This window comes from Capra hircus, chromosome 11 (genome assembly GCF_001704415.2).
Source record: "Capra hircus breed San Clemente chromosome 11, ASM170441v1, whole genome shotgun sequence".
In the NCBI taxonomy this organism is placed as follows: domain Eukaryota; kingdom Metazoa; phylum Chordata; class Mammalia; order Artiodactyla; family Bovidae; genus Capra; species Capra hircus.
Window position 1 is genome coordinate 2,969,970 of NC_030818.1, and position 15,970 is coordinate 2,985,939.

A 15,970-nucleotide genomic window follows, 5' to 3' on the forward strand; every position below is an offset into this window, starting at 1 on the left:
GGAGTCAGGTACGGGAGAAGAGGTCAGGAAAAAGAGTTCAGGTGGGGACACGGCTGGCCAACGGCCCCGGGGAGTGTGAAAGTGAGTGATCAGCTTCTTCCGAGCTCCTCGCATGTCTCAAGTGCATGTTTACCCAAACCCACGCAGGGCAAACGCACCGCAACTTTCCCAGCCCACATTTCCATCCGTTCACTCTTTCCTCTGTGCATTCAGAAGACACATCCACCGCCCTTCACTTTGGCAAAACACATGGTCTTATCTGCAGGCCCATCTCAGAACTGTCTGAGCACCCAGCTGGCCTGGGCCCCTCAGGACGTGGTCTCTGGGACGGAAGGGGATGAGTGGGTGGCTAAGCCAGTGCCTTTCGGAGGCTGGGAGCCCCTTTCTCAGGCCTTAAGACCCTGGAATCTGGAAGTCCCAAATGCTGCCTCCCCTCGGGTGCCCCATGGGGAGGCTGCACACCTTCCAGCTCTTAGGTGGGCCGGCCCCACAGGAGCTGCTTTACAGCCAAGCTTCCCTCCTCCTGTGTCCATCATCGCCTAGGCTGTGGGGCCAGACTGCCCTGCTCTATCACATCTGGCCGTTTGGAGTTGGTGGTTTAACCTCTCTGGATTTCACTTACCTTATCTGGAAAATGGATTCATTCAGTGGTGTGGCACATAGTAAGTGCTCAGTAAGAGTTACTGTTTTTATTGTAGACCATGTGGTTCTGATGCTGTGATTTCGCTCCTCTCCAGTTCTCTGGGGTGTTCTTTCCTCACTACCCCGGGAAAAGAGCATGCAGGATGGAAACAAAGATGTCTTTCTGCATCCTGACATCTGTCCCCGGGGAAAGGGGAGGCTTCTAACAAAAACAGTTTTAGGGGAAATCTATGGGTGGGGGTGCTTCCCAGGTGGCTCAGGGGGTAAAGAATCAGCCTGGAATGCAGAAGATGCAAGAGACATGGGTTCGATCCCTGGGTTGGGGAGAGCCCCTGGAGGAGGAAATGGCAACCCAGAGCTGTGTTCTTGCCTGGAGAATCCCATGGACAGAGGATCCTGGCAGGTACAGTCCGTGGGGTTACAGAGAGTCTGACACGACTGAGTACTGAGTGCACACACATGTGTAGGGGAAGCTGGAGCTTAGAGAAAAGGTTTCCTGAGTGGGGAGAGCGGGGCTTAGGGAACTGGGAGGTAGTAGAGATTGCGGAGAGGGCCCCAGGAAAGGAGACCTGGGGTAAAGCGTGGAGGAAGCGCCAGGCCTGTTGGGGAGCTGAGCCCAGCCCTCCTCTGGCAGGGCTCGGGCACAAGAGAAGAAGGGTTCCTGGGGTCAACAGCGGGCCTAGGATAGCCCCACACAGGTCCCTGAGGCCCTGGGGTGAGGGGCCACTGAAGAGGTCCCCACCGTCCAAGAAGGCAGGGAGCTGTGGGTGAGCAAGCGCCTGAGGTCTCGGGGCACCGAGGGCAGATGGGGCAGAGTGGATGCCAGGACGGACTCGGCCTTGCCGCCCGAAAGCTGTGTGGGCCGAGGGAGCAGATGTGAGGTGGTCACGTGGTCAGAGGGCGGGCTAACATGGGAAGAAAGGATGAGAAGAGGCTGTGAGCAGCGCAGGAGGTGGTCAGCGGCCAGGCGCACGGCGCGGGGCTGGGCTGGGATCCGGGGCGGGGGCCCTGGGGGGACACACCATCTCCCAGCCTTGACAACACAGCCGATCCCTCTTAGAGTCCGTCCCCAGCACTGGGCTGCCTCGGGCTCCCCTGCGCACACGCACTGTCTAGTTTCTGCCCTCCCAGCTCTGGCCTCCCTGGTGGCTCAGCTGCCCCCTCCTTGAGCCTGTGAGCCATCTGAGGGCAGGAACAGGGCCGTTGCTGTTGGCCTGATGGATAGCACAAAGGAAGTGCTCTGAACCTTTGCAGTCTGGACCTACTTCTTAGGTTTCTTCTCTCTCCAGCTTTCACCTACATGTGGAATGAATAACTCATATGAGCAGTTCAGCCATGGTCAGGCCCCAGGTCCACACCCCCTCGGGAGGGGAAAGTAAGGGCTTTCTAGTTTCTAGCGAGTCTGGGGGATCCCCTTCCCATTGCCCCTGCCCCTCGGCTTCTCCAGCACTCAGCCTCCCTCTCTTCCCCTCCCCAGGTTTGGGGGATGCTGTTGGACACATCCTACTAGTGTAAGCCTGCCTGTGGCTCGCCCCATTCCTCCCACTGCTGGGTGGGCCCTGCTTGGCCCGGGAAGCGCCCTCTGCCCTCCTCGGAGCACGTGGCCTCGCGATTTTCCTTGAACACAGCACTTTGTGACTTTGACGTAAACTTCAAACACGGCCCCATTTCCTATTTGCGCATCAAGGAAATAGGCCGAGTTTCACAGAAAGGGGCTTCCAAGAGCACACCAGGCCTTCCGGGCCCATCCCTGCCCCGCTTGGGTGTGCTGATCTTCTGGGGCATCTAGGTGAGTGGCCGTCCTCTGGCCTTCTGCGTCCAGCACGGCCTCTGACTGCAGGGCCTCCCGGGGCAGCTGGGAGAGGGGGACTCAGGTTCCACACCCCCTGACCTGAGTGAGAAACCCTAGTGGGGTATGACCTCTTTACACCTGGCCGGGGTGTATGAGGGGGTGGTTAGCTGGTGGGGGCCCAGGCTGGGGGCTCAGGCTGCAGAGAAGCCCAAAGCGGTTTCTCGGATCCCAGTTCTTCATCTAGAACCAGTCGTCTGGTGCCTTTGGGACCTGACACCTTGTAGGTGGCCCGGGCCTTGGCGTCCATCAGCACATCCCCAGGTAAGTCATTCTGGATGAAGCAGCAGCTAGCCGCCATCTCTAGGGGTGGCCTGGGTCTGGTGGAGGAAGGAGGAGAGAGTCAGGAGGAACTGGAGTACCAGAAGGGCTGTGGGGCTCTCGTGGGTGGTGTCCCATGGGAGAAGGAAGCAGACGTGGCCTGTGACCATCCTGAGGGAAAGAGGTCTCTCTCCAGAGTGCCAGCTGAGTGGCCGTGGACGTGTGTATCCAGGGGCCCCACAGATGCCGGCTCAGTCCCTAGCCTCCTGCAGGGCCCCATCAGTGAGACAACCTTAGTTCCAGGAAGCAGAGAAATGCCCAGAGAAAGCAAACATGTGCTCTGTCCCCCAGGCTCAGGAATATGAGGGTGCATCAACGGGGCTGTAAACTGAAACATCCAAATGCCGGATGGTTTCTGTGAGGGGGCCCAGGGCAGCCTCCAACCACTGGTAGGCAGCTCAGGTTAAAGGGGAGGCAGAGGTGAAGGAATAAACAGCTTGAATCCTGCTCAACTGATGTGTGTCCTTGGCAAATTGCTTGGCCTCTCTGAACCTCAGTTTGCCAATCTTTTAAATGCAGAAGCAAATTTTGGCGCCTAGTATGTGCTTGGCTTTTTGGCTCCTGACTGTTGGGTGAGAGGTTGGGAAAGCTGTCCCAGGCAGGGAAGGGTCTTGGCAGGAAGGAACAGGGGTTCGTGTGGTGAACAGCACAAGATGAGCTTTGTTACTTTCTTTTCTTTAATATTTGTTTATTTACTTGGCTGCCTCCGGTGTTAGTTGCAGCAGGCGCTCGAGATTGCGTTGCTTCAGGTGGGATCGCTCATTGCGGAGCACAGACTAGTTGTGGCTCTCGGGCTCTACAGCAAGTGGGCTCAGCAGTGGCAGCGTGGGGGCTTATATGGGAGTCTTAGTTCCCAGACCAGGGATTGAACCTGTGTCTGCTGCATTGCAAGGCGAATTCCTAACCACTGGACCACCAGGAAAGTCCCCGAACTTTGTTACTGTTGTCTCAGCCGGGGCAGCCAGGACACCGTAGGTGCTTAATAAAGCTTTGCTGAGAGACTAGGGCCTGCGTCCTCTGACAGCAAGTCCTTGGGTGTCACCCTTGGGGGCTCTTCTCCTGCCAGTTCTTTTTCCTGCTGCCGCCTGGCCTCCAGCCTTGTCAGAGACGGGCAGGCATGCTGGGCAGGCAGGTGGCCCAGACGGAGGGCGTTTTGTGTGCACTCTGGAGCCAGGAAGCTGATTCAGGGCCCGACTCTGCCACCCGTACTGTGTGTGCACCGGGCGGCCTTCGGCTAATTCCTTCTTCTCTGTCCCTCCTCCACGTCCCAAACCCACGAATTCTCCACACGCAGTGTTCCCGTCAGGATCAGGCGACTGAATTGCTCTCGAGTGCCTGCCGTGCTGGCGGTGCTGTGTACGCAGAATGTTACGGTCTTTATTCTTATCACTAGCTCAGGGTGGTCTCGTGGCTCCTGGAGGGTCTCCTAAGCGGCTGCAGCAACGAGCCTTTTCCATGCTGGCTGCTCCCCACCCCTCCCAGAGCATAGGGTCAAGGAAGTGCTTCTTTTTTTTAAACACTATTTAAAAAAAAATTATTCATTTCTCTGTTTGGCTGCACTAGATCTTCACTGCTGTTCTCAGGCTTTCTCTAGTTGTGCCAGTTGGGGGCCACACTCTAGCTGTGGTGTGGGGCTTATGGGGGTTTCTTGCCGTGGCGGCATCTCCTGTCGTGGAGCATGGCTCCAGGGCACGGGGACTCAGTAGACGCAGCCCACGGGCTTAGTAGTTGCGGCCCATGGGCTTCGTTGCCTCAGGGCATGTGGGATCTTCCTGGACCAGGGATTGAACATGTGTCTCCTGAACTGGCGGGTAGATTCTTAACCCCTGGACCACCAGGGAAGTCCCAAGGAAGTGCTTCTTAATTGGAGCCAATTTTGCCTCCCCCATCTACACTGGGAACATTCAATACCATCTGGAGACATTTTTGGTCCCGACTCGGTCGGTGTTACTGGCATCTAGTAAGACAGAGGCCAGGGATGCTGCTAAACACGCTGTGGTGCACGGATAGCAGGGGATCTCGCAGCCAGGCTCTGTCGTCCCGACTCCTCCCACCTTTTCCATCCCCTAAGCTTTTTCCCGTCTCCCTTTTACAGTCACAGAGCCTGACACCCAGAGAGGGCTAGCTCCTTGCTCTGGTCACAACAGCCCTGAGAACCCTGGCGGCAGAGGTTGGAGCTGGTGGGAAGTGGTGGTGGTGGTGGGGAGCTGGTCTTGGGGCATTATTGGTCAGTCAACAGACAGAGTCTGTTTGAGGTCTGAGGACCTGCGTCCGACCCTGTGGCAGCCCAGCACTCTGCACCCTGACGGTCATAGGCAGCTCAGAGTGCAGCAACACCTGGGCCAGGCACGCGTGGGAGCCCTGGAGACCCAGCTCAGAGCGGCGGATGCCGCTTTCCTTATGGCCATGCACTGGAGTGGCTAGTGCTGGCTGCTGGGTCAGAGTGACCTGGGTTCAAATCCTGACTGCCTCTCTTAGGCCACATGACTCTGAACATGACATTACCCTCCCCAAGCCTCAGTTTTTTTAGCTGAGGAATGGGGATAAGTGAGGGCTAGATTAAACAGATCATGCTTAGAAGAGGTGTCATAAAGTCTTCAGCACACAGGCTACTGTTATTGTTGCTGATTTGACAATATTCGCTGGGAGGCAGTGGGAGCTACAGTGAAAACCGGACGGGTGTAGGCTCTGCCTTGGGGAGCTCGGGCTGGTCAGAGATTGCAGGGCAAACGGAGACACTGATCATACATGGCCATCAGGGCTATGATGCGGGAGGATGGGGCCCTGGGAGGACAGAGTAGGTGACTCAGCGGGGGAAGGAGGGGGGGATCATGGAACATCTCTGCATGGAAGGGACAGCTGAGGGGACCTGAGGCCCGTGGCTAGGAGAAACATGTGGGTGGCTTCCCAGGTGATTCAGTGGTAAAGAATTCACTTGCCAGTGCAGGAGACCCAAGAGACGTGGCTTTGATCCCTGGGTTGGGAAGATCCCCTGAGGGAGGAAATGGCAGCCCACTCTAGTGCTCTTGCCTGGAGAATCCCATGGACAGAGGAGCCTGGCGGGCTACAGTGCATGCAGTCACAAAGACTCAGACACGACTTAGTGGCTGAGCGTGCAAGCTGCTCCAGGCAGAGGGAACAGCCTGTGCAAAGTCTCCTCCAATGGGTCCCCTCCTCTTCCACCCTCTGTTAGTGAAGGAAGCCTCTAGGTCCGCCGTTCCCTCTTCTCTCCTAGGGAAGCCCCCATCGCCTCTCCTCCCTCATCAGACTGCCGAGTTGCAAGAACCTGCAGAGGTGTCCCCGCCCACCTCGGCAGGCCACATACCCTCTCAGGTACCTGGTGTCAGAGGGTAGCCTCTGCCCACCACCAAAGTTTATTGGGCACCTACTCTGTGCCTGGTTGGCATGGGCAGGAGAACAAGACAGTTTCCACTTTCCTCAGGCTTGCATGCTGGCAGGGGACACAGGCCTTGTGTCAACAAGCTGATAGAACATCCCAATTCCAGTGGCAAAGAGCAGTGACACTGGGTCAGTGACAGAGAAGGGGAGGTGGTTTTAGAGAGAGGTCAGGGAGGGCCTCTTGGAGGCTGAGGCCCGAATGACGTGACAGAGGCTGAGGGAATGGTGTTCAGGCAGAGGGAACAGCTGGTGCTAAGGCTCTGAGGTTGGGCCAGGCCCAGTTTCTCCAGTTTTCTCAACAAGTAACATAAGGAAGCTGGTGTGGCTGGTGGGGAGTGAGTGAGGACAGGGAGCTGGCGGGGCAGATTGTGCCCGGCCTCTGAGGCTGCTGTAAGGACCTGGGCTTTCAGCCTGAGTGAGGCGGGAGTCCTGGAGGGCTGCAAGCAGAAAAGGAGGCTATAGGACGAGTGGGCTGGGCCTGTGCTCAGCGCTGGGCAAGCCTTGCCTCATGGGGTCCTCACAGCCGCCCAGCACTGGGCACCGTCGCTGGCCCTGTCTTCCAGGTGGGTCTCGGCGAGTGTACCTCCCCACTCAGATCCACACTGCTGCTACCCAGAGACCTGTGATCCCATGATCAGATCGCATGCCATGGTGTCAGAAAAAGAGAAGGAGCCTGTCGCCATCCCCGGCACGGTGCTCACCACTGTCCTGGGGACGCGGGATGCGACAAAGTTGGCGTTTCGCTAGTTGACAGATGTCTGTGCTGCCTCTGTTGTTGGCCTGTGGACTGGGAGGCAGGGAACGTGGCTTCGGGGGGACGTGGCGTCTCGGGCAGAGGACTGGGGTCCGTGAGAGGAGGCTTGGGCGGCTGGGGCTATGCCTCCATTCCAGCAGCGCCGTGGGTGGGAACGCTGTTGATGCCGGGCTGTGGGTGGCACTCAGGGCCTCCTGACCTGACTGCTGCCACTGCCCCCTGCCTCCCTGCCAAGTCCAGTTGGATCATCTCATTCTTTCGGCAGCCTGATGCCCTCAGTCTCCCCCCTCGTGTCTCAAGGTAGACATTTAACTGGGGCTTTGGACGCTCAGAGCGACAGTAGTGCTTCCAGGCTCTGCTACTTGGGTGTGGGGATTGTTGTCCTTGGTCAGTCTCTAAGTCATGTCTCACTCTTTGCAGCCCCATGGACTACAACACACCAGGCTTCCCTGTCCTCTACTGTCTCCTGGAGTTTGCTCAGATTCATGTCCCTTGAGTCATTGATGCTGTGCAACCATCTCGTCCTCTGCCGCCCTCTTCTCCTTTTGCTTTCAATATTTCCTTCCTAGCATCACGGTCTTTTCCAATGAGTGGGCTTTTCTCATCAGGTGTGGGGATTAAACAAAGCTAAAAAGGGTCCTTCCTGGCAGGTCTTCTCAGGGCCTTTAGTATGCAAATATGCTCCCCACAACTTTTCAAAATGCAGTTGGTCCCTTGACCTTTTTCCCTTTGAAATATATTTGGGAATCCTGTGCCTGGAACAGATAGAGTTTAACCCTACCTTTCCCCAGAAAGGAGGCTTGAAGGGTGGAATTTCAGACAGAGCTGTTTAGCCAAGGATCACGGTTTCCTCCCTTCCCCGCAGTGCCTGGGCTGTGAGGATGAGCCTAGTGGTCTCCTGATGGAGCTGCAAACTCTGGGAAGGCCAGACAAGCATTTTTGAGCTCATGAGGAGCTCGAAAGCTCAAGGGGAGGCTGGAGGGAGTTAGCCTGGGCAGGAGCGTAGTGGGAGAGTATGGTGGGCGCGTCTCCTGGGAGAGTGATGCAGTCTGTGGGGACTTGGCTCAGGAGAGAAACATCTGGTCCTCCAGGAGGCTGCAGACCAGCCATGCCCTTCTGGAAGCTGCTGCGGTTACTGCTGTCTCTGTTACTGACAAAGAGACAGGGAAGTGGGGATAAAATTGAGGATGCATGGGAAGGCTACGGCCTCTGGGACAAGGTGGGCCATCACAACTTCTGGCCCTAGACGGGGTCCCCAGGGCCGGCCTCTCCCCACTCCCGCCTCTGCACCAACCTGCCTCTGGCTACCCAGGCTGCACCTGCGGCCACCGCGGGGCGGAGCTTCTCAAACCGTGTTGTCGACAGTTTCCTGCCGCAGCTTCCGGCCCCAGAGGCCAGCTTCACTACCCCCACCCCTTCCCGCTGTCCCTGGAGAAACCTCCACTTTGCTGCCTTGACTCAGGTTCTGATCCCCTTGAGGAGCAGGGCTGTGAGTCTGCCCGGCTGGGCTGGCTGGACTGGGGGAGCAGAGAGGAGTGGGGAGGAGGTACCCAGTGGAGGGCAGTGCATGGATTCAAGCACGGAAGTGAATTTGAAGAAAGACTGATAGCACAGCCTGGCTGGAGCAAAGGAAGGGCCGAGGAATTCAGTTATTAATAGATTCAATGATGTAGGCAGGAGGGAGCCACAGTAGGTCCTTTTTATTTTTTTAAAGATTTTTTTTTTTTTGATGTGGGTTGTTTTTAAAGTCTTTATTGAATTTGTTACAACACTGCTTCCGTTTCATGTTTTGGGTTTTTGGTCCCCGAGGGATGTGGGATCTTAACTCCCCCTACTAGGGACTGAACCCACACCCCCTGCATCAGAAGGTGAAGTCTTAACCACTGGGCCACCAGGGAAGTCCCGCACAGTAGCTTCTTGAGCCAGGGAGGCCCCAGGGGAGAACTACCTAAAAGCAACTTGCAGACCCCAGAGCTTCAGCTCGTGTGGGAAACAGACTGTGGGGTTCAGCCAACCACAGGCACTATGTGAGTTAGATCTGGATCTCAGGTTTTATTAATAGAAAACAGCTGGTGGAGATCAAAGGCGGTGATAGCAGCAGAAAGAGACCACAGGGGAGGAGGTCTGGACTAGACAGGTGGGAGCAGCTGCGTGGGTAGGCAGAGACAGAATGGCCTGAGTTGGGAACAGAGGATGGGGAAGGAGAGAGAACAGGAACCATCAGAGAGGAAGGGGGCAAGCTGGGGGGTCGGTGAAGGACTCAAGAGAGCCGCGATGCTCAAGCAGGAGGGGGGGAGCGGTCACAGTGTCCATCACTCAGGGGACCCAGCCTTGAAGAGGGTGCCTGGTGCCCATCAGGTGGTGATATCTTGGCAGCTGGAGGGCAGCCAGGTGGAGGTAGGGGGAGCAGATAATGACAGGAGTGTAGACAGCCTGCTCTTTTCCCTTTTTAATTAATATTTTTAGCGCCTGGTATGTCTATATGTGGGCTTTCCAGGTGGCACAGTGGTAAGGAATCCGCCTGCCAATGCAGGAGACGTGTAGATGCAGGTTCAATGCCTGGGTCTGGAGGATCTCCTGGAGGAGGAAAGGGCAACCCACTCCAGTATTCTTGCCTGGAGAACCCCATGGACAGAGGAGCCTGGTGGGCTACCGTCCATTGGGTCGCAGAGTCGGACGCAACTGAGCACACGCGCAATCGTGTCTATAGTTTCCTGCGGCCTGTCCTCTCTTTACATAAATAATCATTTACATACAGCAAAGTTTATCCCTTTTAGTGAAAAGCTCTCTAAGATTTGACAAAGGCATACAGCTGAGAAACTCTTAAGATACAGGCTATTCTTCTGAATTCCCTCTTACCCCTCTGTAATCAGTCCTTATCCCGACACCCCCACTTCCCAGCAGGTCTGCAGCCTCGGCAGCCTGCACCTGCTCTGCAGTTCTGAATGGAACCAGATGGTCTGTGGCCTTTTGAGCCTGGCCCTTTGCCCTCAGCATGATGCCTTTCAGGTTCGTTCATGTGTGTGCATCACCACGTCCTTCCATTTCATAATAGAGTAGGATCTCACGTGGGATGTACCCCCACTTTCTTCAGCTGCTGGAAAACGTTGATCTTCCCAACCCAGGGATCGAACCTGGGTCTCCCTTACTGCAGGCAGAATCTTTACCATCTGAGCCACCAGGGAAGCCTTTGAGTTCTTTCTACGTGTTGGCAATCGTGAACAGAGCTGCTGTAAACACTGCTGTGCAGGTCTTTGTGTGAGCCTATTCCATTTTTCCAGGATGAATACCCAGAAGCCCTCCTGACTCTGTTTGTTTTTTTCAAATGTTAAACTTTTTATTCTGTATTGTGGTGTAGCTGATTAACAATGTTGTGGTAGTTTCAGGTGAACAGTGAAGGGACTTAGCCGCACATATACATGTATCCAGTCTCCCCCAAACGCCCCTCCCATCCAGGCTGCCACATGATACTGGGTAGAGTTCCCTGTGCCGTAAAGTTCCATGTCCTTGTTGGTTATTCATTTTGAACCGACGCTTTTTAATTTTATTTTAAATTTTTTATTATTTATTTATTTGGCTGTGCTGGGTCTTAGTTGCCGCAGGATCTTTAGTTGAGGCATGTGGGATATAATACCTCGACCAGGGATGGATCTCGCTTCCCTCTCCCCCCAGCCTTGCTTTGGGAGCTCAGAATCTTAGCCACTGGACCACTGGTGAAGAAGTCCTCCGATTCTTTAAACACTCTTAAGGGATGATGGGGGCTTTCCTGGTGGCTCAATGGTAAAGAATCTTCCTGCCATTGCAGGAGACACAGGTTTGATCCCTGGGTAGGGAAGATCCCCTGGAGAAGGAAATTGTTATCCACTCCAGTATTCTTGCCTGGAGAATTCCATGGACAGAGGAGCCTGGCAGGCTACAGGCCATGGGGTCAAAAAGAATCGGACACGACTTAGCAACTCAACAAAAACAATTAATGGGATGGTGACTGTATCTCCTGGTCCCCAGTTAATCACCTGCCTATAACTATTGGGACATCCAGGGCTTGGACCCCCAACTCTGGCCCTCACAACCCCAGGGTGAGAAGGCTTCTGGTTAGAAAGCTGGTTCTGGCCCCTCCTCCAGCTGCCCTGATTCAGGCCTCGAATGATTCTCACTCAGTCCCAGTGCCTGTCTTTGCATGTTCCTGAACACCAGGGAGAGGCAGCCTTTCTCAATCCACAAAAGCTTTCTTTCCACCCCCTGCTTATAATTGCTGAACTAAGAAAGGTGTCCAAGGACCCTTCCTTGAATGCAAAACTATGCCTGGGTGGCCTTAACTGGACCCATCTTAGTAGAGAAAACCAGAAACTGTTACGGGCATAATTTTTTCAACATTATATAAAAACTTAAAAACATACAGAAAATGAGAACAATTCGTTGTACAAAAATTATCTACCTCTTAGATTCTACAGTGGGATTTTGCTATATTTGCTTCATCGCATACACTTGATCCTCATTATTATTGCATTCTGTATCTGCCAACTCGCCTGCTTGCTAAAATTTATTTGTAACCTCTAAGCTCATGCTTGCTGCACTTTCACGGTTGTTGGAGGGCATGTGCAGAGCGGTGTGAAATTTGCGTCAACCCACATGCTGGTTCCTGCCGAGGCTGAGCAAGGCAGTGCTTTGCCTTCTCGTTTCAGCTCATGTTGTAAACAAGCCTCTTTCTCACAGTCTGTTTGGTACCACATTTTTGTGCTGTTTGTCCATAATTTCACTGTGTCAGTGGTCCCCCAGGGCAGCACTGAGGCGCTGTTTAGTGTTCTGAAGTGCAGGAAGGCTGAGCTATGCCTCCCAGAAAAAGTACGTGTTGAATAAGCTTACAGTTATAGGGCTGTTGGCCAAGAGTTCAGTGCTAATGAGTCAATATAATTATGTAAGGTGTCTTTAAACAGAAGTAAATAAAAGAAGGTTATATACTGATCTGTTGATGAAAATTTTGTGACCAGAGACTTAAAGGAACTTAACCCTGAATTTCTTCTAGAAGCAACGGCTTAGTACTTCCTCATTTGATACCTTATAGAAATATTGCAGACGGCAAGACTCAACTATATCAATGTATTTATCCATACATCAACTTTTGTTTTTGGATGCCTTCCTTTCAAAATAAATTACAGTCATCACTACACTACCCATCACACCTAAATATTTCTGCACACAGGTCATTGACTGGGGTTCAATATTTTATGGTGCCTTTAAAAATATATATTTTAAAATTTATTTTAAATTTGGCTGCAGCGGCCCTAGTTGTGACAGGCACCCAGCATCTCCGTCGTGTAATGAGGGCTCTTTCACTGCGGTGCATACTCTCCAGTTGTGGCCCTTGGGTTCCAGAGTGTGTGGGCCCAGTAGCTGTGGCCCAGGGGCTAGGCTGCTCCACGGCGTGTGAAACTTTAGTTACCCAACCAGGGATTGAACCTATGTCATCTGCACTGCAAGGCAGATTCTTAACGGCTCATCCACCAGGGATGTCCCTTATGGCGCTTTGTAAAATTGAGAGGCCCAAATACAATGAAATGAACAAGTTGATACATTGTCTGAATTTTGAGTGACTCAGACACCTGTGTAACCCAGTGCTTCTCAAGATATCAGACATCACCATCACTGTGGAAAGTTGAAGGTGGGCAATTTTAGGTTATCTGCCTCTCCAGATATCTATTTATTTAAATGTCCTTAATTCCTCCTCACCACAAAAGGTCATACTTTCAGTCACACACTTTATTTTGTTTAATGGCCATATCAAAGTTCACATTAGTATTAAATCCTAATATATTTTTATTTGAACTAGTTTATGTGTTGTTCAATGGCTCAGTTCGACTCTTTGCCACCCCATGGACTGCGGCACACCAGGCTTCCCTGTCCTTCACTATCTCCTGGAGTTTGCTCAAACTCATGTCCATTGAGTCAGTGATGCCATCCAACCATCTCACCCTCTGTTGCCAGCTTCTCCTCCTGCCCTCAATCTTTCCCAGTATCAGAATCTTTTCCAGTGAGTTGGCTCTTTGCATCAGGTGAACAAAGTACCGCAGCTTCAGCTTCAGCATCAGTCCTTCCAGTGAATCTCCAGGGTTGATTTCCTTTAGCATTGACTGGTTTGATTTCCTTGCAGTCCAAGGGGCTCTCAAGAATCTTCTCCAACACCACAGTTCAAAAGCATCAATTCTTTGGCTCTCAGCCTTCTTTATAGTACACCTCTCACATCCGTACATGACTACTGGAAAAGCCATAGCTTCAAACTAGTTTCTGCTTTCTACAAACTCAGTTCATGAAGGCAGAGGGGGCAGGGCAAAGGGACATTTCTCAGGTTGTGGAAGGCTAATGGAGTCAAGCTCCTTTGGTGAGCAAAGGGTGTTCCAGCTGCAGGGCCTTTGTACTTGCTGTTCCCTCTGCCTGATGCTTTTTGAGAAGCGGGATCCTCTTTATCCTTTAGATCTCAGCTCACATGCTACCTCCTCAGAGATTGTGACCATCCCAGCTACAGCAGCTTCTTTCTTGGTCTCACTGTATTTTCTTTAAAACACTGACCTCAATCTGTAATTATTATTTTTGTCTCTTTGTTTATTGCATCCTCCCTCCCTCAGACTGTCATCTCCAGGAGGGCAGAGACCATGTCTGTCTTATTCACCCATATCTCCAGCCTGAAACACAGTTTGGGAGATAGATGTGCCCGGTGCGTGCGTGTGCAGGCCAGTGAGGGGTGCCTGGGTGCTCCGCACTAGGTCTGAAAAGTCAAAGGCTGGTTTGGGACTCCCCAGTCTGAGTCCAGCAGGGTAAGGCTCCTTTCCAATTTGACTCCGGCACACATGAGGCTCTGCACAACTGGCACACACAGCTGTGCTGCACAGCTTACGGATGCCCTTTAATAAGGGGTCTCTGCCTGGAGAATCCCAGGGACGGAGGAGCCTGGTGGGCTGCGGTCTATGGGGTCACACAGAGTCGGACACGACTGACGTGACTTAGCAGCAGCAGCAGCCTCCTATCTCTGGGTCCAATGGATGGGTTCAGGAAGGGAAACCAAGGCCCTGACGTGCCCTCAATCCCGTTTTGAACCCACAGGGTCTGGAGAGGCGCAAGGCCACGCACCCTGCACAGGGCGGCGGCGGCGATGCCGGACCCCGCGGCGCACCTGCCCTTCTTCTACGGCAGCATCTCGCGCGCCGAGGCCGAGGAGCACCTGAAGCTGGCGGGCATGGCCGACGGGCTCTTCCTGCTGCGGCAGTGCCTGCGCTCGCTGGGCGGCTATGTGCTGTCGCTCGTGCACGAAGTGAGCTTCCACCACTTCCCCATCGAGCGCCAGCTCAACGGCACCTACGCCATCGCGGGCGGAAAGGCGCACTGCGGCCCGGCTGAGCTCTGCGAGTTCTACTCACGCGACCCCGACGGGCTGCCCTGCAACTTGCGCAAGCCGTGCAACCGGCCGTCGGGGCTCGAGCCGCAGCCCGGGGTCTTCGACAACCTTCGTGATGCCATGGTGCGCGACTACGTGCGCCAGACTTGGAAGCTGGAGGTGAGAGCGCGGGGTGCGAGAGGCGGGCCCTGGGCGAGCGTGGCCCGAGAGCAGCTGCTTCAGGAGGGGGCGGGTCTCTGGTGGGCGGGGAGGGGAGGGGCTTGAGGCGGAGCCGGGGGCGGGCCTTGAGAGGGTGGGGCCGAGGAGGCCGGGCCCTGGGGCCGCGGGAGCCATGGGACTTGGTGAGAGCGGCAGTCTTCGCCAGCCTGGGCTTTGCTGGGCTTCGCTGCGCCCGTTTTAGATGCTAGAGGGGTGGGGAGGAGACCTCGGAGGCAGGGGCCTGAGCGACGCTATGGTGCTTATCCGAGGCAAAGCGTAAGTCGGGGAAAGTTGAGGTCGCTCTGAGTCCGGAACGGACGAGGTTGGGAGCGGGACCTAAGGAGCGGGGGCCTGGGCTGGGAGCGGGGTCCAAGAAAGGATGGTGGGAGCAGTGCCCTGGGGTGAGCTGGCAGGGGCAGTGGCTTGTGGTCTTCGACAGCCTGCACTGCCCGATTACCAGCGTCAGGCCTTCAAGTGGGAGATGACAGTGGGGCCTACTAGAAGGCGGGGCCTGGGCCGTGGCCTGTGCGCGGGGCCTGGATGGATGGGAGCGGGACCGTGGAGATGAGAGGAGGGGTGGCTGTCCTCAGCCTAAAAGACTTAGGTCCGAGGCGTGCCTGAGTTGGGAGTCTCCAGGAGATGGAAGAGGGGTCCTGTGGCGCGCACTTAACGACACTTACACGTCTTCTTCACCCTCCCTTCCCCAGGGCGAGGCCTTGGAGCAAGCCATCATCAGCCAGGCACCCCAGGTGGAGAAGCTCATTGCCACGACAGCTCACGAACGGATGCCCTGGTACCACAGCAGCCTGACGCGCGAGGAGGCCGAGCGCAAACTCTACTCGGGCTCCCAGACCGACGGCAAGTTCCTGTATGTGGGGCTTGGGGCTGGGGTTTTTGGGGGTGAGGCTGGGGTGGATCTCAGTGTGCAGGTGGGTAATGAGGGGTTGTGCCTGTGGTCACAAGTGTGAGTGACTCCAGAGTTGGGCGGCCTGGGTTGAAAGCCAGCATCTGCTACTTAGCAGCTGGGCTCGCTGGGCAAGTATCAGAACTGCTTGCTTGCATTATCTCTTTTGCATTCATCAAATATTTACTGAACGCCTACTATGTGCCAGGCACTGTTCCAGGCATTGAGGGCATGGCAGCACACAGTTCAGTTCAGTTGCTCAGTCGTGGCCGACTCTTTGCAGCTCCATGAACCACAACACGCCAGGCCTCCCTGTCCATCACCAACTCCCGGAGTTCACTCAAACTCACATCCATTGAGTCGGTGATGCCATCCAGCCATCTCATCCTCTGTTGATCCCTTCTCCTCCTGCCCCCAATCCCTCCCAGCATCAGAGTCTTTTCCAATGAGTCAACTCTTCGCATGAGGTGGCCAAAGTACTGGAGTTTCAGCTTTAGCATCATTCCTTCCAAAGAA

At 54.6% G+C, this 15,970-nt stretch overlaps 1 protein-coding gene across 2 annotated transcripts in view; it reads left to right on the forward strand.

The window, feature by feature from the left end:
* Positions 2,310–15,970, forward strand: part of LOC102176695 (tyrosine-protein kinase ZAP-70) — a 32,028-nt gene continuing 18,367 nt past the window's right edge. The window contains exons 1-4 of one of the 2 annotated variants that reach the window (XM_018054882.1): positions 2,333–2,431; positions 2,667–2,755; positions 14,061–14,511; positions 15,258–15,418. In XM_018054882.1, coding sequence (XP_017910371.1) covers positions 14,110–14,511; positions 15,258–15,418 — 563 coding nt within the window. In that variant the 5' untranslated portion in view covers positions 2,333–2,431; positions 2,667–2,755; positions 14,061–14,109. Of the gene's footprint in view, positions 2,432–2,666; positions 2,756–14,060; positions 14,512–15,257; positions 15,419–15,970 lie in introns of both variants that reach the window. The other variant, XM_018054881.1, reaches the window with a different exon arrangement.